This window comes from Tetrao urogallus (genome assembly GCF_951394365.1).
Source record: "Tetrao urogallus genome assembly, chromosome: 3".
Lineage (NCBI taxonomy): Eukaryota > Metazoa > Chordata > Aves > Galliformes > Phasianidae > Tetrao > Tetrao urogallus.
In genome coordinates, this window is record NC_136815.1 from 1,919,107 (window position 1) to 1,942,331 (window position 23,225).

At 40.5% G+C, this 23,225-nt stretch overlaps 1 protein-coding gene across 1 annotated transcript in view; it reads right to left on the reverse strand.

Moving 5' to 3' along the window:
* ADGRB1 (adhesion G protein-coupled receptor B1) overlaps positions 1 to 23,225 on the reverse strand; it is a gene marked incomplete at both ends in the record, with an annotated part of 200,316 nt that overhangs the window by 19,729 nt on the left and 157,362 nt on the right. Inside the window, 6 exons of the mRNA XM_079533020.1 lie at positions 310 to 364; positions 3,655 to 3,750; positions 4,739 to 4,910; positions 12,036 to 12,134; positions 17,072 to 17,157; positions 21,392 to 21,458. Coding sequence (XP_079389146.1) covers positions 310 to 364; positions 3,655 to 3,750; positions 4,739 to 4,910; positions 12,036 to 12,134; positions 17,072 to 17,157; positions 21,392 to 21,458 — 575 coding nt within the window. The remainder of the gene's footprint in view (positions 1 to 309; positions 365 to 3,654; positions 3,751 to 4,738; positions 4,911 to 12,035; positions 12,135 to 17,071; positions 17,158 to 21,391; positions 21,459 to 23,225) is intronic.

Here is a 23,225-nt window from a genome sequence, read left to right on the forward strand (position 1 = left end):
AGATGGAGCCCATCTCTTCTTCCTTGATTCTCTTCTCTGCCACTGTGTTACAAGGACCATGGGTAAGAAGTAGTACTTCAGAGCTAAGCTTTTATCTTAGCTAGATGGTCAAGAGATCTGTGGGGGAATGGGACAAGCAAAGTATAGGGGAAAATCAGGGGAACTGCTTTCTTTCAGCCAGGGTTAAGAGTAAAGGCAGGCAGCCCACACATGCACATGCAAGCCACTATGACACACACAGATAAAGTAGAAAGGAAAAAAGATATGGCCTAGTTCAATCCCCAAACCAGGTCACTTGTTGATTCTCACCTGTGATGTGCTCACCTGATCTACAAGCCATATCCACATCCTTCTCAAAATCGGTCTGAAAGACAGAGAACACAGAAGATGTGGTCAAAAGGAGGTGGTGGGGAAAAGAAAAAGCATCTGGAAAATGCAAAAAGTGCTTTAATTCAAGAATCAGACATAATCAGTGCTGGAAGAGTGGAGGAGAGACAATTTGCTTAGTCTTTGAAACAAGTCAGACAGAGTGTTATTTTTTCCAAATGTGGCTCTCAGAACTTAGCATTGGTAGAGCAGTAACACTGCTTTCAGCTGGGTTCTTCTCACCCAAAAGCTAATTCCTGGGTTGCCAAATTTTGTGCAGATTCCTCATAAAGTATGGACAAATTATTGTCCTGATCTGTCTTGGACATTTCTCCCCACACTTAAGTGGATTCTCCTCCACCAGCAGAAAAGGTCTGTAAAAACCATCCACAAGATATAAACATTTCAATATTATCAGGCTTCCAGAAGAGATGGTTATGGAATTATCTTAGCTTTTTTACTGCTTATTTATTAGTAATTTTTTTGGAACATAAAATGAATTTGATGGGAATAAAAGATAAATAACATCAGACCAGTATTAAAATGGGCAAGTGGGATGACAAAAAAAATGTTATCATATGTTGATGACAAAGTTCCAGAAAAAATGTAACTGAACAACCTGCACTAGTTCAAGCCATAAGAAAATAAAGGAAAAGTGTATATTTAATACCTGCCAACGAGATTTTGTGGAAAACCATTTACTCAGCTAAGCTTTTTTTAATACACTGAGAAGATTTTGAGATTAGCAGAAAAGGTAACGCTAAAAATGCTGTCCTGCAAAGACTTGGGTTTCTTGAAGGCCAGACGCCCCTCAAGAAGTCTTACAGCTGCAGGAGAAAGCTACCCCTGTGTGCTATAAGATGAGCCAGAAGGGAAGAAGACTGATGTGGATGAACAAGGTAGTTTTTCTGAGATTCTGAGAGAAAAAGAAAGTCTACCTCCTGTGAAAGAAAGGATGGGCAACTTGGGGAGAGTACAGAGAGGTTGCTAGAATATGCAGGGAGAAAATTAAAAAAGTAAAAGCCGAGCTTGAACTCAACCTGGCCACTGCTGTTGTAGTAAAAGACAATATTTTTTTAGAAACATACTAACAGTAACAGGAGAGCTAAGGGAGAATCTTCATCCTCTCCTGGATGTGGTGGAAAACGTGATCACTGAGGATAATGAAAAGGCTGATGTTCTCAATGCCTTCTTTACATCTGTCATTAATAGTCAGACCAGTTATTCTCAGGGTACTCTATCCCCTGACCTGGAAGTCTGGGATAGGGAGCAGAATAAACTCCCCATGATTGAGGTGGAGTTAGAGACCTTCTATTCCATCTAGGCTGTCACAAGTCCATGGGGCCAGATGGGATTCACAAGAGTGCTGAGGGAGTTGGTGGAGATGATTGTTAAGCCACTTTCTACCATTTATCAGCAAGGAGGTGATTGTTCCCCTGTACTCAGATCTGGTAAAGCCACACCTCATGTATGATGTTCAGTTTTGGACGTCTGAGTCTAAGAAAAGCATCAAGGTTCTGGATGTTCAGAGAAGGGCAACAAAGCTGTTGAGATGACAGGAGCACAAGTCTTATGAGGTGCAGCTGAGGGAACTGGGATTATTTACTCTGGAGAAGTGGAGGCTCAGGGAAGACCTTATTGCCCTCTACAACTCCCTGAAAGGAGGTTGTGGTGAGATAGGGGTCAGTCTCTTCTACTGGATAAAAGTGACAGAATGAGAGGGAATGGCCTCAAGGTGCATTAGTTTTGATTTTAGAAAAAAGCCTACTTCTCTGAAAGAGTGGTCAGGCACTGGAACAGACTGCCCAGGGAAGTGTTTGAGCCACTGTCCTGGAAGTGTTCAAGAAACGTGGAGATGAGATACTTAGGAACATGGCAGTATTGGAGACTGGTGGGCAGTAGGACTTTTCCAGTCGTAATGATTCTGGGATTCTATGATTCTTTGGTTACAACACAATTCAGTCACTGTAAAATAACAGTGTACCCCTCTAAAATATCAGTAGTGAGCCATCATTCATGTCTGGATTTGGGAGTTCTTTGTGCTTGGATATGAAGAAAGTGACTGTAAGCTTGCTACTTCTCAACGTGTCAAACTATAGTACAGAAACAAAAAAGCTAAAAACTTGTAGAATTTTGCAAGGTGGCTGATAAATGAAAGCAGAGAATTGTATAAAGGGACAAAAATCTGACACTTCAGAACATAGTTCTTGGGATGGTAACAACAGAATAACAAATTCAGTGTCCACAATTTTAAATGATACTGAGTTTGAAGGGCATATAGAAAAGTATAGAAATAATTTGATGTCTTACAGAAGGAGAATAAAATAACTCAGTGTGTTAATTTATTGAAGGATATTATTGTCTGTTATTGAAGGAGAAGATGTATGAGGCAAACAAGGGACTTTCTAACTACACATTAAAAGGCATAGAAAGAAGTCTGAAAACCTGAAGACTATGCATTTAAATAGGAAAAAAATGCAGGTGTTTTAACAAACATTTATGATATGTGATAGGATACTAAATGCCTTGATGTCTTGACCTAAAGATTGGGCTTTTGAAATTAGACCTCATATCCAAGCAGAAGCTACTTAGTTTAGGATAGGAGTGACTGCCGGAAATTCATGAGGTTGTGATATAGGTCTAATACTAACTGGATGTTTTCTTCACATCCTGAAAGTGATTGTCCAGATGTTGTTACTCCAATGTCAGAAATCAAATGTTTCTTGTAGAATCTACATCATAACACCAGAGCAGATGTAAGATGATTCCTCACAGTTTATTATCCTACTGTCTTATCTAGATTGTTTGTAAAGGATTTACACAAAAGGACTGAGGTTTACAGTGCTTAAGCTTTATTCTCACTGAAGCAATGTAAACAAATATGCTTGAAAAAGCATCTTTATAATAATGACTATGATCCAAAACACTGTGCTTAAATCAATTAAACTGCTGCATCTCAGCTCCAGCTAGAATGAGGCTGTATGATGGAGATGAAAAGATCTGGGAGACTGAAGAGGTATATTTTCCCTTTGAGTTTTCTGGAAAAAGAGTGATCTTGCCAAAATGGATGCAAAACTTCGTGTGTAAGTTCTAGCCCCTGAATGTTATGATGAAAAGAGAGAGGACCTCTATGAAAGAGTTGGTGCTATTTTTGTTCAAGTGCAGGTTTAAAGGAAAAAGGAGTGTTTATTGCAAAATGTATGGTGGACAGAGCCCTTTGTTTATCAGTTAAGTGTTAAAAATGCCCATAGGTCTCTTAATAATAGACTAGATAGTGGTTTTCCCTACCATTAGTTGAGCATGTCCGTTCTGAAATGACCCCCCAGAGTCTCCATTGCCCTCTTCCTGGCGGTCTACTACTCGGCACTTCACAGCATCCTGAACCTGCGGGAAGGAGCAAATGGATTTTCACAAGTCAGAATCAGACAGAAGTACCAAAACAAATCAAACTCTTTTGACAGCAACAACAACAAATATAGCTTTGATAGTTCACGCTACTTTTATGATGGATGCTATTACATAAATCATTCTATTTGTGTCTACAATGTCTGATTACAATCCTATATCAGCTGAAATATACATCTGATCCAAGACTCACTGAAATGAATGAAGAAGAAAAAAATGGAAGTAACTAAAATGGGAGTAAGATGCAGGCTCATAGTCATAATGCAATTAGTCAAAGCAACCTCAGCCAAGTTGGTAGTATAGTTCCATTGATTTCACTGGTCTGACATAAAGAATTAATTTGTTTTACTTGATTTAAAGGAGCTGTAAGAAGATAAAATGAATACTGAGAATAATAAAAAAAAGGCTCCCTGTCTCTGTTATTCATAAAAAATTATTCCTTTTCTTCCCTGATATACTTAACCATTTTAAGTCTCCACAGGGAGGCTGGAGAAAATTTACTCAATTTCCTCAGTTGATTATTACTCACATTACTTTCTAGCTCGAATATCTAGGTGCTATTTGCCAACATATAAACATTCTGTTAACCTTGGTGCAAGTTGCCTTTCTCAAAATCAAATAAGAAAATTTGATTTCCTTAAGATTCCATATTTGGAGGCGTGTAAACATTCTAGAAACATTAATGTTCAACAAGCCAAGACTGATATCTCAGTTGGATGAAATGGTAGGTTAAGAATGTCCTCCAAATTACATTCCACAGTACACTCAGCATAGCAACCACTGATTCGTTCTCGCTTGCGTTCCATCTTTTGGCTGATAACAGCATGGTCACTTATTTGGTCACTGCCTACAGGAATGCAAAATCTCGTAGGATTAGAAAAGTTACCAGGCTGATTAGCCTTTTTTTCAGATATTTTCTATTGTAAGTACGTTGGTTATATAAAAGAGAAAATGTCATTGTGCTCACCTCCCTCCTAAGGATACAATGGACCATCACAATGACAAAGCCTTCCAATGAGTCGAAGACAGCAAAAAGGATCTGGAAGAGCGCTGACCGCCGATCTGTGATTGCCAGAACTGCAGACATCCAGGTGAGAGCCAGGAGTGGCAGGACCACACAGGAGCTCCAAAGGGATGCCCTGTTAAGGGAGAGGAAAAGAGAATTCAGCCCCACTTCAGCCCCATTTGATCCCATGTGGGATGCTAATTCAGCCTCCTGATCCCATGGGGCTTCAGAAGACTTCTCCAGCAAATGCATACTTGTGCTAGGTGTCTTCTGAGTCCCAGCCACAGGGAAGCAGGAAGATGCTTTGCACACTCACACTACCAAAACAGGTGACACACATTTCCATGGGAGGGACTACTAGCCAATGGTGCAGTCATGCATAAAACTTGAGGTGGGGAGGAAGGATGCAGATACCTCACTCCTCCCCTCATGCCCTTCCCACTCTATGTCACTAGACCACAATGATGACATTTCCCAAGGAGAGGAGACAAAATACAGTCACTGTAGGTTGCCAGGGGGAAGGGGAACAGTTGCAGCAGAGGCTGGTTTGTCACGATGGCTGTCAGTACTCAGGCTACAGACACTTGGACTTCCACAGCACATGGAAGACACCAACAAGTGGGGACGTGTCACAGTTTCAAGTAACTAAAACAGACAAGCATTGAGCTGATGTGAAGAATGGCATTTTGCTGTTACTCCCTTTCTCTGTAGCTGACGGTCCCTACAATTCTACATCTGTGAACATCAGGAAATGTAACTCAGATAACTCTGAATCTTTTCGTTTTCTTGTGTGATCTCCTTATCTGAATGCAGATGAAAAAATCTGAAAAAATGAAAAAAACCTGCAGTTGCTTCTACCTTTAGCAAGGGTTGGAAATAATAGTTCTTGGGGGGAAATGCTGGGTTAAAATCCTTCGAGATTTTGCAATTGTTAATGCACAAGAGAGAAAACTTTCTGCAAGGTTAGTACTGCCATGTGAACATCCACCTTTTTTTATGACTAATGGCTTTACAAATGAGAAAGCAGCTTTGTTTCCATGGATGATTCAGCCACTCAGCTATCTCACCAAAATAACTTTAACAGCAAGTTATGGAGATTCTAGGCCACCTATTGTCATATATGTTCGGTGCAGCAAGAGTATCAGGAGAATTTCTTTGTGGTCTTATACCAAACAAACAGAAGTCGGCCTATGCACCAAGCAGATAACAAGTTGAACTTCAGGATTTCCTGAGTAGAAAACCTCAGCCTATTTACTAACAAATATATACAGGCAACACAACAAATTACAGGACGTGTATTGTGACACACAGTTTACAGTAGGTACATGGAGCTTGCTTACCATTTTCTGATATGTGATCAAGATTTTAATGTTTACTTGCTGGTTATCCAGGTATCACTCTCATGAACCTCAGTGAGAGTTCTACCTGAGCAAAGTTGGAGCTTGGACATGGACATGAGCATCAGGACATAATGTCACGGCTTCAGTTACAGGGTCTTTCAAGGACTGTTACATCTGTTCTGCTGTAATGACCACATACTGGAGCAACAGGTTATTTTTGAAATCATAATGATGCTTTGATTGCAGATATTTCTACAAACTGTTCAGGTTCAGATGTGCTCCTTTTAATCAATGTGATTTCCCTACAGGAGCAATTAAATGGCATAGGCTGTTTTCAACTAAACTAAGCATTATGAGGCTTCCTTCTAAGATAAGGGCCACGATATAATGTAGATATAATTTTATATAGGATAAACTAAACTTTTATGTCTGATAGGAACTATAATTTTAATGCATTATTAAAAAAAAAGGAACTAGCAGCCAAAGACAAGTCTCAACCAAACAACTGCCAAGCAGATGATTTAATTCCACTTCTCTCCTAACCCACTGAAATGTGTCTCATTATACGGAAGTAACTGAAATCTCTCATAGCTTTCATTTGCAACAGTGCATTAATAAAATAGGCAAAGCAGTAAGTGCAGTAAAAGCCAAAGGTGCAAAAAAGCTAAATGAAAAGATGAGGTTTGCTCCATAACAGCTGCTCTAGATGTGACTTTAGTGCACCTGCCAACCATACCTGAGAGTGGATTTGATCCCTACATATGTGCCTGAACCAGAGATCTATAATCGCATTGGGTTTCAAGATTGAAGATGCTACCAGCAACATGGATGCAATTATTCCTTAACTATGAAGGGAACCCTTCAGAGCCCCTGCTGTTTTTACGCTGGTCTCAATGAGTCTTTTCCAGCCCTACATTCTGGGTTCCACACTGAGGTGGACTTCATCATGGCTTCCAACATAAGCAAACTTAATACCAGCACTGCCCTCTTCACACTTCCAACTCAGTGATGGCAACAATATTATGACAGATATTCAGTTGGTGTAAATCAGAATTTTTTCAACTGAGTCAGCTTCTGTCTTACATCACCTAAGATTACAGTCTGACTTTCTGTCTTCTCTGTGATTCATCTTGCAGATACTTTCTTAACAATATTCTTCCCTTACAAATGTTAGTGAAATGTTCCTTGACATTTAATGCATAAAACTTTATTCTCAGGCAACAGATGGCAATGGGTCATAGCACTATAACTTACTCTAATTTAACTTTCAGAGCTTGGCTTAGATTTTGAAATATTAAATTAAAAAATAATAATAATAAAAAAAGGTTCCATTAAAAATTTCATATCAGGATTGAAATTTCTAAAGAAAACTAAGGGAAAGATAAATGGGTTTCTTGTGATTTGTACTTAATTCCACTTCTGTGAGCTGAATACATAGCAGAACTCATACTTTTGCCACTTTTCTGTTTGCTTCTTTGTAGGAGGCATCCTTAGAAGGTACAATAAAAATTTACAGGACCTAAGAAGCATCATGTTATAGTGCCACATGCTGTGAGATGAAGTGATGATTTATTGTGTAACAACACTCTGATTACTTAACAGCTCTTCATTATGGGTTATCTATGATCAATTAATCCAAGATTTTTATTGCCTGAGACAAAGGGCCAGTCCTTTTAGCTGGCAGATGAAGAAGACATTTATCCTACTGATTTATCCTGATTTATTGATTGCATACATGACAGTTCTAATTGTGAGTGACAAATATCAAGGGGATATCATTACATTGCACTATGGAAGCATAATGCTGGCTTATTGCCTGATGACCACCATATGACAACATTACTCAGCAGTACTGCTGTAATATTACATTTTTCTACCCTACCACACTGTGTCACTGCTGCATTGCAGAGAAAGTGCATTATTTTGGGTTATGGTCATGTCATGGCATGTTGTAGCCAAGTATATTTACAAGGCTATGTAATAACATGGCCACGCATTAAAGTTTTCCACAGCTTTATCCAGCTCAGCAAAGACTTAACCTCTAAACCCAGCTCTGGCAGAGAGCTGGTGATGGCCTCTGATCAATATAACAAAAACTAGATGTGGTTTTGTTCTTTATCTAACTGGCATCCTTAAGAGACTTCATCTTTGCAATAAATAAATAATAAATAAATAAACAGCAGGATATACTGATGGGAGTTAGAATAGCAATGGACAGAGCAAAAAAGGGCTTTTAGAAATAAAGATCTACATGAAGATCTAAAGGCCTGTGCCCTGACAACGGTAGATGCAAGGGAGCACAATATGTGTTAACAATGATATAAAAGGCCATTATGAAAATGTAAGCGATCAATTCTTCTCATTACTCAAGGCTGACAGCACAGCCAGTACACAAAGTTTAAGAAAGAGAAGGAGGAAAAACAACTTTGTAACTCAGAAAGCAGATCCTGGAGAAGTTTTCGAGAAACTTCTTTTAACTCAATGTGTTTAGAACTAAGACAGGAAATCTGCAACTTACAAAGTGAGTCCCCATGTTGTTACCATGCATGGGGAGTTCAGAAACACAAGACATTATTTCTGTTTTCTCCAGAAGATGACTCTTCTATCAGTCACTGTTATCTTCACAATATGACTAAGAATACAGAAGATCAAATGCCTCTGAAGGCAGGTAGGAAATGAAGTAGCTATGGCACACTTCTTGATTGTTCATCCTTAATAAGGAAAATAGTTATTTGACAGTCCAAGAACCAATAGGGCCTGAGTATTGTCTACAGGTTAAGGATTCAATTTTGAATTCATTTAACTATGCAAACACTGCTGTTCCTGATGAACAGCCTCCTTCATAAAACCAGCCATGTACAAAAATATTGATTCACATGGAAGTGATTCACATGGAATCACAATACTGGAAAAAAAATATATATATATATAAATGTCCAAGACTTCTTGAAACAGCTTCGAGCCAAGGAAAAATGTAAATCCCTTAGATGGGAGATTTGATACAGTCAAATGGTGTAAGATGGATGATGCATGAAATTTATGAGAGCTCCATGATTTTGACAGACCCTTGCATGGATTGCCTGAAAGACCAATATGCTGTGCCAAGGCCATAGAACCAATCTCTTGCCTATATTCAAAATCTGAGTTTCTATATTTGCAATGCACTGTTTGGCAAGAATTCTATCATTCCTTCCTTCCTTCTTCCTCCTTCCTTCCTCCCTTCCTTCCAATAGCAATCCCTGGTATCTTCAGGGGCCGTCCACTTTCAGAGCAAATAGAAAGAAATCATATGTCCTTGAAGTGCTCCTGTCTGAGATCAACACTGCTCATGAGTAGCAAAGACAAATGAATTATAAGGCAGTATTTCACAGACTGAGGCTACTGTACAGGTAACAACTAAAAGGAAAGAAAGATGGGAACAGGGTCTTCCAGTGGCAGTGCACAGCCTGGTTATTATCCGAAGAAGTCAGTAAGGAAAGCTTTATTTTAACCCACAGATGTCAAGCTTGGCTTATGTTTAACAGGCCACAGACATCCACAATTTTCCTTTTATCATTTCCCTAGTCAAGAAATTGCATAATTTCCAATGGGTATTTTTTTCTCTTCTGTCACGATTGCTACCAGCTCTACCACCAGGGTTTACCATGTTTTCACTTAGTTACAGATTCTTTCTCTGACCCTTCTCTCTGTTAGACACAGATATTATCATGAAGAGCTGCTGAGAACCTCTCTGATTTTTTCAAGAAATTGGACAGAAGTTATATTCTTTCACTTCATGTTATCTCAGGGATGAGTCTATGAAACCTATGGGAGGTGAGTGGGAAAGTGCATGGGGAGCCTCAGAAGGAATGTGTCAGGAACATCCCTGATTTACTCTCTACCAATCAACTATGGCTAATTCAACATCAGAGAGGAGCTAGGAATCCTCACTGCATCTAGTTTATAGTACGAGATTTCAAAATGGAATGGGAAACTGGCCCAAGGTTTGAGTCAAGGCCAGCAGAATGGTGGCAGTGACGTGAAGTGAAGCATAGTCAAAGCTTTGCCTTATTGATAACCTTGTTTATGATAGACTTGGAGGAAGAAGAACAGTTCAACTTCAGAAGGGGAGAAAAAAGGTCAGTTGAGAGATGAGTTTACTAATTAACGTATAGCTCCTTTTGCAAGGATAATAGCATGGGATGTTTCAGCTGTATTGGCATTAACTCTCTAGAGGTATTCTATCTACTGCAAAAAGAAAATATATATTCTTTTACATGGGTCCTCTAACCTCTACCAAACTACCTAAATCAGAAAAGCAGGACAAGTAGGAGATCTGGATTTCATATCTCCTTTTTTTTCTAAGTTGATGATGAATCAGAATGTATGACTTACGAAAAACCAATGTCAGGCAATAGGGAAGAAGGATTTGAGACTGCTTGACTTTTTAAATGAATTTACTATGAACTGAAAGCAGTTAACTTTTTTAATAATAAGGCTTCTGCTGGTTTAGCATTCCTCTGCAGTCACAGGAAACCAAAATGCAGTGACCTGCTAATTCCAGACTCGTGGTATGCACATCTGGACCAGTGCCATCTCAGCATCTCAGCTGGGCACTGTTGCAAAAGGTATTAAATGAACAAGTGTGGCAGTGAAAAAATAAATAGGATTTTTTTAGGTTTTGTTTGGGAATAATAAATAAATAGGAATTTGTTTAGGTTTTGCTTCTCATAGAAATTGTTATGTCTTAAGTGAGGTGATGGCAAATTTTCTTTCTAACAACAATTTATGGTTTTTCAGAAATATGTATCTTTCCCTAACCTGCTTTGGATTTTCTAGAAACAGCTGTTTTCAGGAAATACTAATAATAATAATAATAATAATAATAATAATAATAAAAGGAGAGAAATCCTCACATTTTGATTTGTTTCACATTTCTGCATTTTGAGATTTGGCTCCCAACTGCCAATATTTTTATTAGCTTAATTAAAGCCAGGATTTTTAGAAATTGAAAATGTATGAAACTGTTGCACACATTTTATAGGCATTACTGTAAACATTAAAATAAAAATATAGCATCACCTTGAAAGGATGTAAATAACACAATTTCAGAAAGGGAATGAGGAAAGACAAATCTTTCCTCATTGCTCTCCCTCCTACCTTAACCTTTGGGAGAAAAGCCAACAATATAAATAGCAACAACTTCTCCAGCAGAACAAACCCCTGACATTTTCATAATTTAATTTTTTTTTACTAACTCCAGTTGCATCTAGGAAGAGATTTAACAGCATTTGACTTTCATATCACAGAGCCATGAAACACTTTCAGATTTTGAGAACTAATTCCAAGTGCTTTTAAGGGTACAAAAGAGAGACAGTCAACAGTTATCAAATCAGAAATGCAGCCCTGTGAGGTATTAAACTTAACTCTAGCCGTTTAGAAGAGAAAAACACCAAACACCAATAGATGCTTCACCTCACTGAAATCATGGTCAGTGCTCTGCAGTCTCACTGGAGTAAAAAACTCAAGCATATGCTGAAGGTAAACTAGCCCCATTCTATCTAGAAAATTAACAGAAATGAGAATTTTAAGTCTGTAACTTAAGGAACTAAATTGAATCGGGGCAAGAAATATCTACCCAGTCCCTTTGTCTTCCATGGGCTGCTCACATGCTTCAATCTAGGCATGTCATAGAGTGCTTTTGAGGATCCAGCCCCTCAGCTTTTGCTTCAAGGACACTGAATAAGCCCTACACTACTCATGGCCCACAGAATGAGGTCAAGGAGAGGTGGGGATATAGGAAAGTGGGCAGGGACATGGGGAGAGAAAACAAACAGGAACTGGTGAGGGAGGGGGGGAAATGAATGAGGGAAATAATAATAAAAATAAAAGAAAGTGGAAAGAAAGAAAGAAAAGAAGTTGAAATTAGAGGAACTAACATGGCGTTACTGGTGGCTGTGGCCGAAACTTCAGCAGAAGAAACTACTCCACACTTGGAACATTTGAGCGTCATGCCGTAAAGGGGCACTGCCATCTGACTGCAATTAAAACCAAAAGACTGAAACAAAACAAAACACTTTGCTCATGAACACAAACGTACAAAGGAAAGGGAAAGAGAAGCCAAAAGAAAGAAAGAACAAAGGAAAGAAAGAAGAAAGGGAACCAACCAACCATACCCAGTTTGAAAAGAAAAATGAAAGACAGGCAGGAATAAAATTCTCTCATCTGTACCACTCCAGATGCAGGTAATGGGAAAATGTATGACTCGGAGGCATTGTTGGTGCCGCTGGAGAGGGTGGAACTGTGTTGGTGAAAGTTTTACCAGATTCAGGGTGTCTCTCTCTGGCACCCATGGAAGAGAAACCAGTACTGCTCTCCCAGTCTTCACTTTCTTCTTTTGGGTTTTTTTTTTTTTTTTTGAGAAATTGCTCTTTTCCCTCTTGGCCTTTTTGCTCCAAAACAAAAAACGGTGGCAGGGTTGTACAGTAGAAGGCAAGAAGTAGGGCTGTGGGGACTACTTAGCTTGTTTCCCAAAGGATAACATGTTTCCTCCAGTGGCCCTTGTGTGCAAGTCCTCACCTCAGTGGAGACACCCATAACATAGAATCATTTGTTCATTTAAGTTGAAAGGGACCTTTGAAGGCCATCTAGTCCAATTCCCCTGCAATGAACAGGGACACCTACAGCTAGATCAGGTTGCCCAGAGCTCTGTCCAGCTTAACTCTGAATCTCTCTTGGGACATGACATCCATCCCTCTGGGCAACCTGTGCCAGTGTCTTACCATCCTTTTTGTAAAAAACATTTTTCTTTTTGGCAGCTGACAACACCAGGAGATAAGGTACTCTTTGGTGGCTTCATCTATGACTAAGAGCATGCACAAACAACAGCTGCATATGTCCTTGAAATTAAGGGTGTTTTGCCAGATCATCAATTTGCTCTTGGAGAAGCCCTATGAGTTTTAAACTCAGGAAAGTGGACACACTGACTACTTTTAAGATATTTCTTCTCTCAAATCTTGTTTTGGAGCTGAAAATATCTTTGGGATGAACCCTGAGACTTGTTCATGTAGGTTGCTCCCTGTTTCTGGAGGAGATCAGCCATAGAGACAAGCTGTCGTGGGCTGCTGGTACATAATGTGTTGAGGACTTAGGGAAGGGTATGTCCACAGTTTTTAGATGTTTATACGTATGAACAGCCAGCTGTTACTTGGGAGCTCAGAAGCCACAGAAGCTGATGACTGGCCCCTTTTCTTTCCAGAATTTACTGCTTCTCACTCGCTTCCTTGTTTGCACAGATCCATGCTACCCACATCATATCTGGCATACAAAATGGGCAGGAGATTGCAAAGCATCCTACAGACCTACACACAGTGCCTGACGTCAGAGAAGCATCAGTGATGGTAGCATGTCTATCATTCCTTAGTGATGGCAGTGAAGCTGATGATGTTTGGAAGTCCAAGATCTTGGGTTTTTACAGCTGGGAGAGAGATTAGGAAACTTAGCTGATGGTTTCCTAATATTTATGGCTTTGTGTGCAGTCTCACTGCAAAAAGAAAACACCTATGAACACCAACACAGCATTATCAGTGTTCCTAGTGGTCATTGAGCTTAATTTAATGGCTATTCATTGTCTTTGAATTAGTTACAGTGACAGAAGCCATCACTGCCTTCCAAAATAAGGACTCATAACTAAGATGTCTCACAGCAACTTTCAGCCTTGAGACACAGAGAAAATTAGTTCCTGTGTCAATAAATTCCTATCTTCCAGGCAAAATGGTGTAAATCCAGTGAGGACAATGGCTGAACTAAAGATAAAGTGGGTCTTGAGAGGCATTAAGTGCATGACCCTTAAAAAAAACACGGTCCATCCCCAGACCTATAAGCCACAAAGAACAGATAAGCAGAGAGACAGAGAGAGGCAGAGATAGGCAGCAAAAAGAAAATAGATTGATTTAAGGAATTTGATGGAAAACTGTACCAGAGAAACATGAATGACACTGAATCACAAAGAACCAGCCAAAAGACCACTATAACACACAACTGTAATTGCTGTTGGGTGCATTTATGCAGAAAGTTGTAAGCAGTAAGCACAGATGTGGGTACATTTGTATTCAAATTCGTTCCACTTTGGGGTTTGAGGTTGTTAATATATTGAATTTCCATGCTAGGTTTATATTGGTGCATGTATGTATGATAGGGTAGCTAATGGAACTACCACAGTGAATAATGCATTCATTTAATTTAGCTTTTTCTTCCTCTTAAATATCCACGAACAACTCACGGACTTATCAGGTGTGTACTGTGGAGCCTGGACTTTGCTACTAGATACTGAACAGTGCTTTACCACCACGCACAGCTCGTTTTTCCAACATGAAACGCTTCCAGATGAAGGGCAATCCAAATCTGTCCCTATTTTAATATAGTGATTATCTTCCCAATTATTTGTCTTGGCACTAACCATCCAACTCTGTCATACCCAGCAGCACACACAGAGAATGTTTCACAAGGTGTTGGAGAAAACTTTATCAAGTCAATCAGCAGACGGATAAAAGAAGTAAAGCTCCTCTAAGGGACAAGTTGGGAAAACTAAACAACGCTCCTGTCTCTTTCCAATGGCTACAAAGGAAGCCTGGGGAGATTAAACTCAGCAGGCTAAAATTAGCCTTTGTGAATACACCCTATAGTCTCATTCGTCTTCCCTGACTGCATAAGCACACAAATGCTTCTGGAATAAACGTTGGCTGAATAAATTTAGAATTCATTTTAAAGGTCCCTGCATCCAGCATGAAAACATTTGCTTTTAGTAGCACTCATGTCAACAAAGACTAAAAATGCTATTGGTGCCGCTGCCTGCAGAAGGAGGATGGTCAACCTCCTCCAGAAGGAGGATGGGGAAATACTGGAGCACTGCAAGCAAGTATTTGCTGAGAACCTCTTGCAGGGTTTTCTCCCCATCTCTAGCACAGGATATTTGCTTAGAAAGGATTTGTGGCATCCATGTGCAATGTGCAAGCTCTTCATGCAACATCTACCTTTCCGTAGCCTCATTTTCTGATATATGTATAAAGATATTTCTGACAAATGCCTTTAGAAAGTCAAAGTTTCATGACATCAGTAATCACAATGATTTCCTCTGTTAACTATAGGGCAAAACTTATTGTGTCTCAGATATTATTTTGCAGAAGCTGCTAACACTACTTTATTAATGACAATCAATCTGTGGAATATGTGCTGGGCTCCTCATTCAACAGGTCAATTTCCCCTCCTTTTTTGGGAGGATTTCCCTTTTTTTTTTTTTTTTTTTCCAACACTGAACCATACTTCTTGCCTCTGCTAAAGGAAACACAACGTTTCTTTATACCATCTCCACAGATCCAAACATGTCCGAGGCCATGACTCAGTCTGATTATCTTCAGATCTACCCTCCAACACGGTTCCCAAGCCCAGGCCAGAAGCGGCTAGCTAGAGGGAGGGAGCATTGGGGATCCCAAAAGCATCCCCCCAATCTCAGCGGGTGCACTTGGAAAGGAGAACAAAATCACTTAGCACAGAGAAGGCTTAAAAGTGCTGCACACACACACACGGACATGAAAGGGGGGAAAAAAGAGAAAAGAAAGAAAAAACAAAGAACATCAGAAAAAGGACTTTTTTCTTTTTTTTTTTTTTCCGCTTTGTTGGCTTTGTTGTCAAAGTATAACTGTGAGTATGATCAATAACCAGCTGATAGGTATTAAATAAGATCCTTCTGTGTGCAGTTTAGCTTAAAGAGGGACAGACTGATAAGCAGCAGCTCGCTGCTCTGCTAATCCAATAAATGATTTATTTCAGCATTGACTTTCCAGTGTAATTACCTTTCTGTGGACTCTCCCTGCAGTTAAGGTATTTTCTTGAGTTCTCTTTGTAAAAAAGGCATCAGCCAGAATAAAGCATTTCCTTGCTAGTGGTTGCTTAAAGCAATGCACTAAGGTCACTTACTCACATACATATTTAACCCAGCAATAACACATACCTCTGATCACCCAAAAGGACTTAATTTTCCTCTTGTAATAAATATCTTACTTAGGCATCAAGATTCCTTCCTCACTGTACCAAGGAATCATACCATTTGGCCAGGTCAACACTGTAGATTAAATGTGAGCCTTCTCTTGTTCCTTCTTCTCTGGCTAGATAAGAGCTTGCTTCTGCTCTCAGTTTTGATGTCATCACTAAATAGCTGCATTGTCAGTAGTTTGGAGGTAAGCCAATGGAGGGCCTTGTGTGGTTGCTGCCATACTGGCTACTGTCAAGAGCTGTGGAACAAACTCTTCTATTACACTACAGAGTAAACCACTTAGCACCAGACCTGGGCTTCAGGGATGGAGGTTTGAGTGGTGACTGTGGAAAAGATAGAGAATTTCAGGAGGTAACAGAATTTCTTCTTGCAGAAGAGAAACCCTCTACTGACCACTCATATACTGATCTGTTCACTTGCACACCTTCAAAACCCTTTCCTTCAAAGCACTGTTTACCTTTGCCATTCCTCAGCCATCTGCCAGCTGCTAGATGCAACCCTGCTGTCACACAGCCCATGCCACGTGCCAAACTCAGCAATGACACATCCCTCTCTGATCCAACTAATTCTCCTGAAGTTAGTGAAAAGAATCACTGTCTTTGTCCCATATTTTGGAAGAATATGTCAGTTTGGGATGAAGCCTTTTTAACAAAGAGCTGAATTCAGTCTCTCCCTTTATCAGCAAAGTACTTTTTCTTGTTTTGTTGTTTTGTTTTTGGACTCTGCACTGAATAACAAGGCAGAAATATTAATCCATGGATTTCTTTGTTTGTTTGTTCCATTTTGTTTAAAACTGCTTTTGCTTGTTTCCATCTCCAATCTCTCTGTCCGTATTTCTCACCTGGTTATTGACCACAACCTTGTTTTTTTTTTGTTGTTGTTTTTTGTTTTTATTCTTTACTTAGATGTATTGATAAGGCATACCCTGCCCGTTCCTTCAGTTTCTTATCTGTTATTCCATCTTTGGATACAAGTTTGTTAAAAACCAGAATGCCAATAACCATGTTCACCTGTTGAAAGAAAAACAACACACAGTTTTGTTCTCAGGTGGAGCAGATCACACTCAGCAGTACAGAAGGAACAAAAGGGCAAGCTGAGCCCTTTTTTCTTCCCAAAGCTGGGTGACAGTCACATTTCTGCAGGCCACCGCCCCTTTTATCCCCTTACCAACCCACCTCCCCTGGGCATCAATCTGAGTTCAGGAAAGCAGAATGCAGCTGGCAGCAGCTCAGAGAGGTCTGCAAGGGCCACAACAGGGCTGTAAAGTGCTCAAAATGCTGCAGGCCTCATAAAATTACAGAATCATTTGAGTTGGATGGGACCCTTAAAGGTCACCTTTAGTGATAGTCTAACTCCCCTGCAATTAACAGTTACATCTGCAGCTAGATCAGGTCAAATGTATGCTCAAGAGTGAGCCAAACTCAAAGCATAAAAATATTTTTTCAGGATAATACAAACTGAAAGTGGCCAATGCAGGGGAGAGAAGTGGCATGACACAATTTCAGAAGTGTTTTTTTAGAATCTGTGGTCCAAAAGCAGCAGCACTAATAGGATAGCGTGGTATGCTCCAGATGGATAGTCGTCATTCCTGATCAGTGAAGCACCACTGCTGCTCTCAGAATTAAGAGGTGGAGAGCCACTTGAGTAAGCAGAAATATCAGCTGCTATGGTAGGATATCTTGAGAAAGACTGCAGATTGCACAGCTCATGGATTAGCCATCTATCCATTTCCAAGAAATTAGTAGGCAAAGCAACTTCACACAGCCCTTCGTTCTGCTTTGTTAGGGCAAGAGCACAGATGTCTGTATCAGTCAGGTATAAAATTCACAGAGAAATACAAGCTGTGCAGAGCTAAGGTCTTTCAAAGAGATGTTGAACTCCTCAGTGCTCCATTTTTATTCCATTCACCACTGCCAGCTGCATCAGTTTTACAAACCCCATGCAAACCTCAGCAACCTCTGAACATAACCACTTAAGTGATACACAAGCATCACCTCTTCCTAGGGGCACAGTGCTGATGGTGGAAAAAAGTGACATTCTCCTGGTTTTGTTGCCAGTGAAACAGCTGGTGTTGGTAGGACGAGGTACTAGATGCTCTTTCGGACATTGTGCTTGCAAGGAAACAATTCAGGTCAAATTCAGATAGATGCACCATTAGATGTTAGGTAAGAGCCTGGGTGAGTTTAGAACACCCTTGAGAAGTAGTCCTAATGAACAACTAATAGAATCATAGAACTACTGAAGTTGAAAAAGACCATTTTAGTAGATTATCTACTCCTACCATCAAACCACCAAAGAACACACAGCCCATGGGAAAGACATTTCTGCTCACACTAAGCCTTCATCTAGATGCCAAAATCATTCTCAAGACTGAACAACCCTTCTGAGTTTGCTCTGCTGATTTCATCAGGACACGACCCAGCTTTCTGATGTGGAGTCTACAGCTAGCAGCAAATGGAAGAGCTCCCAAATAGCAGTTATTTTCTTTTGTATCAGCTGTTGGGTGAGTGGAATACTTTCCACAGCTGTCAGTCCATTTCTAGAGCACACCCTTGTTTTGTTCTATAGACACAGTGCTGGCAAGTCACACGCAGTAACTTGGCTAAGGATCAGCAAGAAAACAAACCCCAGTTAAGTGCATACTTGTGAGCACACTTGCAACTCATGTCTTTCCTCAATGCTTGATGCTTCTGAGCATATGATGTCCTCTTCTTTAAAGTACAATATGAGGTTGAAGTATTGCAGGCTGCATACCTACTAGGGTTTGGCACAACAGTGTTCATCCTCATTCATTTATGGCAGGAGAGATGAAGAATTGTAGCTCTGTAATTGCATCTCTGCAACAGGCTTTCAACCTGTGTATCATCAGGGTGTCTCACCTGAGTTAGAAGTGTAAAACCACCTGCAGCAGCCCTGAATTTAAATGTCCTGTGATTCTTAAAGTTAAAAGCATAGACAATAAACCCAGCTGGAGCCAAGACAGCTTTGTGTGAAGTCATTTGGGTGTCAAGGTATCATATTCCTCAGAGTTTCAGGTGAGAAAGAGCTGCTTAGCTCAGGTGCAGAGCCAGGTCCCATCTTGTTCTGTGATCCCTGCACAAGAGCAGGTGTATTATCTGGAGCAATGCTGTCCTGAGTAGTAGTACAGCTGCATATCCCTCACACAGCCTTGTGAGAGCCTCACTGTCCTCATATGGAGCCAAGGTGACCCTCCATATCTGGCATGGCCAATCTGAAATCAGGACAAAGCATGCACAAAAGAGACAACTGTCTGGTCTCATACACAGTGCATACTTGAGAACTGTGTATTTCACCCTATGCTCTGCTACAAAGCCATAATGTGAATTTTGTCAGCTCGGGTTTCCATTTACAAAAAAGTGCTCAATGCTTATTTCTCCTCCTCTTCCCCAAGTTCCTCAGGATATAGGTACATTACCTCATACCTCTCTTGGGCATCACTTGCTTCTCATTTAGCTAGCAATGAGTCAGGTAGTATAAATGAGATGTACAGTCGCCTTCTCTAGGCAATGAAAAGAGACAGACACCTCCAGAGATGACTCACCACTTCCTAAAACCTTCTATATGAACGAGCATCTGCAGGTGTTGACCTCACTGTAAGTTTATCTCCAATTCCACCTTTGATGATGAGTGAAAACAGAGATGCCAAATGGAAGCAGGGTAGGAAAAGCTGAAGGATTACTTCCCTTGTTGTTGGCACAACAAAAGCAAAACAGGCAGGAGACTGACTGCTCTTTCTTCAGGCACAATAGTTCACTCCCTCCTAATCACCGCTGTCTATTGAACACCCTAGCCACTGAGCCAGAGCTATCTGTTATTATGTTGCTGAGCAGAGGTAGTTCATCTGAAAACACTAAGCCACTTAATGCTGCTGTCAGTTATTCCAGCAATAAGGAAGACTCTAAGCCCATCAGCAACATTACTGAACAAAATCCGACTACTGCATGCCTACAGAAATCTAATGTACATCTGCATATTCCCACTCTTTGCTGATGGCTATCCAAAGGCTCAGCTATGTGTTATATCAACGCTAAAGAAAGACTGTAAGAGAGAAAAGCTTTGCTTTATTGTAGAAGAGGGGCAACCGATGACTTGTTTCTTTGACGTCATGATGACACCATGGTGGCTTGATGTGCAGTGACAGCAGTAAGAATAGAGGCAGCAAGAAGTTTTGTGTAGCTATTCTCCTGTAAGCCTGCTCCTGCTACAGGGCAGTTATCCCCCTCAGCACTGCCTGAAACAAAAAACAGATCCAAAAAAGAAACTGCAAATGTCGACAATTCCATTCCTATGGGATTCTCCAGGGCACATGAGACAAGACCAAACAGCTCCTCCACTGGATAAAACATTGGGTTGAAGAGAAAAAAACAGACTTATACTTAGATGGGTCTACAAGTGTCATTAAATGTGTCTGCAATTGGTGAAGAAGGGATTTCCTAAAGGGACCAGCAGTTTACAAAGTCTTTGAACCCTGACAGTCAAGATTTCTCATGATCAGTGAGGCTTCAACAGCAGGGAAGCTTGATGAAAGGTCTGTCATCACTTCAGTGACACCTTCAACTCAGATAGTAACTGACTGAGACAGGTTTTGGTTTTGGGTTAGAGCCAAGGGATAGGGGACAGGAGGACAGTGGGACAGAGTTAATGAATGCCTACTTGAACCACACCATTTCTCTGAACAAGAAGCAAACTTGATGTTTTTGGAGCCGTAAAGGATCCCCTCAGCACTGTTTTTCAAAGACTTCCATTTCACTTGAGAGCAAGGAAGCTACTCAGATTTCATGGACATCTGGGACAAATTAAGAATAAATGCTGTCAGTGGAGACCCTACTTGGTCTTAGAGCAGCCACTAACAGTAGATTCTGAAGGAGATAATGTCATAATTTTCCACCACCATTCTGCACTTCCATCCAGACAGGCCGATAAAAAGCTAAAGCTTTATTCAGATGTCTAGGGAACTCCAGAGAGGTCAGAGGTAAAAGGCTGGTTGCTGAGGTACACTGCACTTTAGACTTAAACCCATCCCAAATTGCTGGCTTCTAATACTCTGTGTTTTCTTCCTGAAGGATAAAGTTATTAAAAACAACAGTAGAAAGAGAAAGGAACACTCTTGGGTTGAAAGAATGAGGGAAGTCTTATAAAATTAATAATAATAATAATAATAATAATAATAATAATAATAATACAAAGAGAAAAAAAAAAAAGATTTCAGACAAGCTCAAATACCAAAACAACAGCAGCAGCAGGTCCCACGAAGGCATAGAGAAGACCTCCCTCTAATGACAGCCAGCAGCTGGAAAAGTAAGAAAGAAAATTACTTGGTAGCTTGCACCACCATCAAAAAGATGCATGTTTTGCTGCCTCCCTTTGCCTGTGAAGTTGATCTCAGGAGCTGATACCCCATAGTAAAAAAGTCTCAGAATTTACAGCAAGCAAGTTTTGCTTTTTGTTTCTCCTGTACTTGCACAAAGGCCCAGTTGCCTGGGGGTCTGCCTGCAGAGCCATGTTTGATAATCACTTGATTGTTGACAGAGGAATGCATGCAAAATTCATGCGATGCTCTGTTTCAGACCAGGTCCTGCTGGAAGCTACAGCATTACTTTGTGAGCAAGATAATTCTCTTGTCATGCTCACTCAGGCAAAAGAGCAGATTTGTTCATTTGCTAACCAGTAGGCCTAGGGGGAGCTCGGATCCAGAAGCATGGTACATTTCTGCTCCTGGATCCTCCCTCTGGGCTTGCTGCCATGGGGAAATTTCACAGCTCAGCAGCAAGGTGGGAATTCACTTCGCTGCTTAAGCAGATGTTCTTAAGCTGAAAGTGAGGTATTGTCATGCCCCCTTTGGAAACCAACATGTTGCTCCTCCCTCACATCACACAGCCTGAGAATCATAGAATGCCTGGGGTTGGAAGGGATCTTAAAGTTCATCTAGTTCCAAACTCCCTGCTGTGGGAACGGTTTCCACCCTGCAGATCAGGCTGCCCAACCTGGCCTTGAACACCTCCAGAGACTGAGAATCCACAACTTCTCCGAGTATCCTGTGCCCATGACTCACCACCCTCTGAATAAAGAATTTCCTCCTAATATTTAATCAAAATCTCCCCTCTTTTCATTTCAAACCATTCCTCCTTGTCCTATCACTATCATATTTCTCCTTTCTCCATTGACTTTCTGTGGAATTTAAGCTCCTAATCTGCCTGGTGCCTACAGAGCCCAAGGAAATCTTCTCATTAAACACTGATGTCTATCATGTCAGTGCCTATCATGGAATCCAGTAGGCCTTGATGACATTTCTCTTCAGTGGAGATCCAAAGGAGTCTTTCACTGAACTCCACTGATTGCACTGACCAGACTTTCACCACTTGAATAATAATAGCATCATAGAATCATGCAATCAATGCACCTACATCAGATGGAGACCTCCCATCTCTCAGGTTAACACTATAAATGTGCTACAGGAATCTCCATGGAAATTCTACTGCACTGTACATCCACATGCAGATCTCACTACGCATTGAAATCCCCTTAGAATCATAGAATTACAAGGGCCTGGAAAGGAAAGGGCCTACAAGATCATCTAGTCCAACCATCTTGCTGTCACCATTACTACTCACTAAACTACAAAACCTTATCTTGTAGCACCTCATCCAGATGCCTCTTGAACACCACCAGGGACAGTGACCCCACCACCTTCCTAGAAATACTGACAAACCCGCTCTAAAGAAAAACAGGTAAGAGAAATATCTGTTTCTCATCAGCTGAATGTGACAGGATGGCCAGGTAGACAATTTTCACATTTGAACATAAAAACAGGAAGGAAAAAGGTTTTTTTTTAAGGAAACACTTTCTCATTGTGAAGGTGACCAAGGAGGTTGCCTAGAGAAGTGGTGGAGTGTCCCTCCTTAGAGATCTTCAAAATCCATTTGGACACTGTCCTGGGCAACTTCTTATAGGTGTCCCTGCTTGACCTCCAAATGTCCCTTCCAACCTCAACCATTCTGTGATTCTGTGACAGTCATGAACAGTTAAATCAGCACTGGAGCTGGATTTCCATTTCATG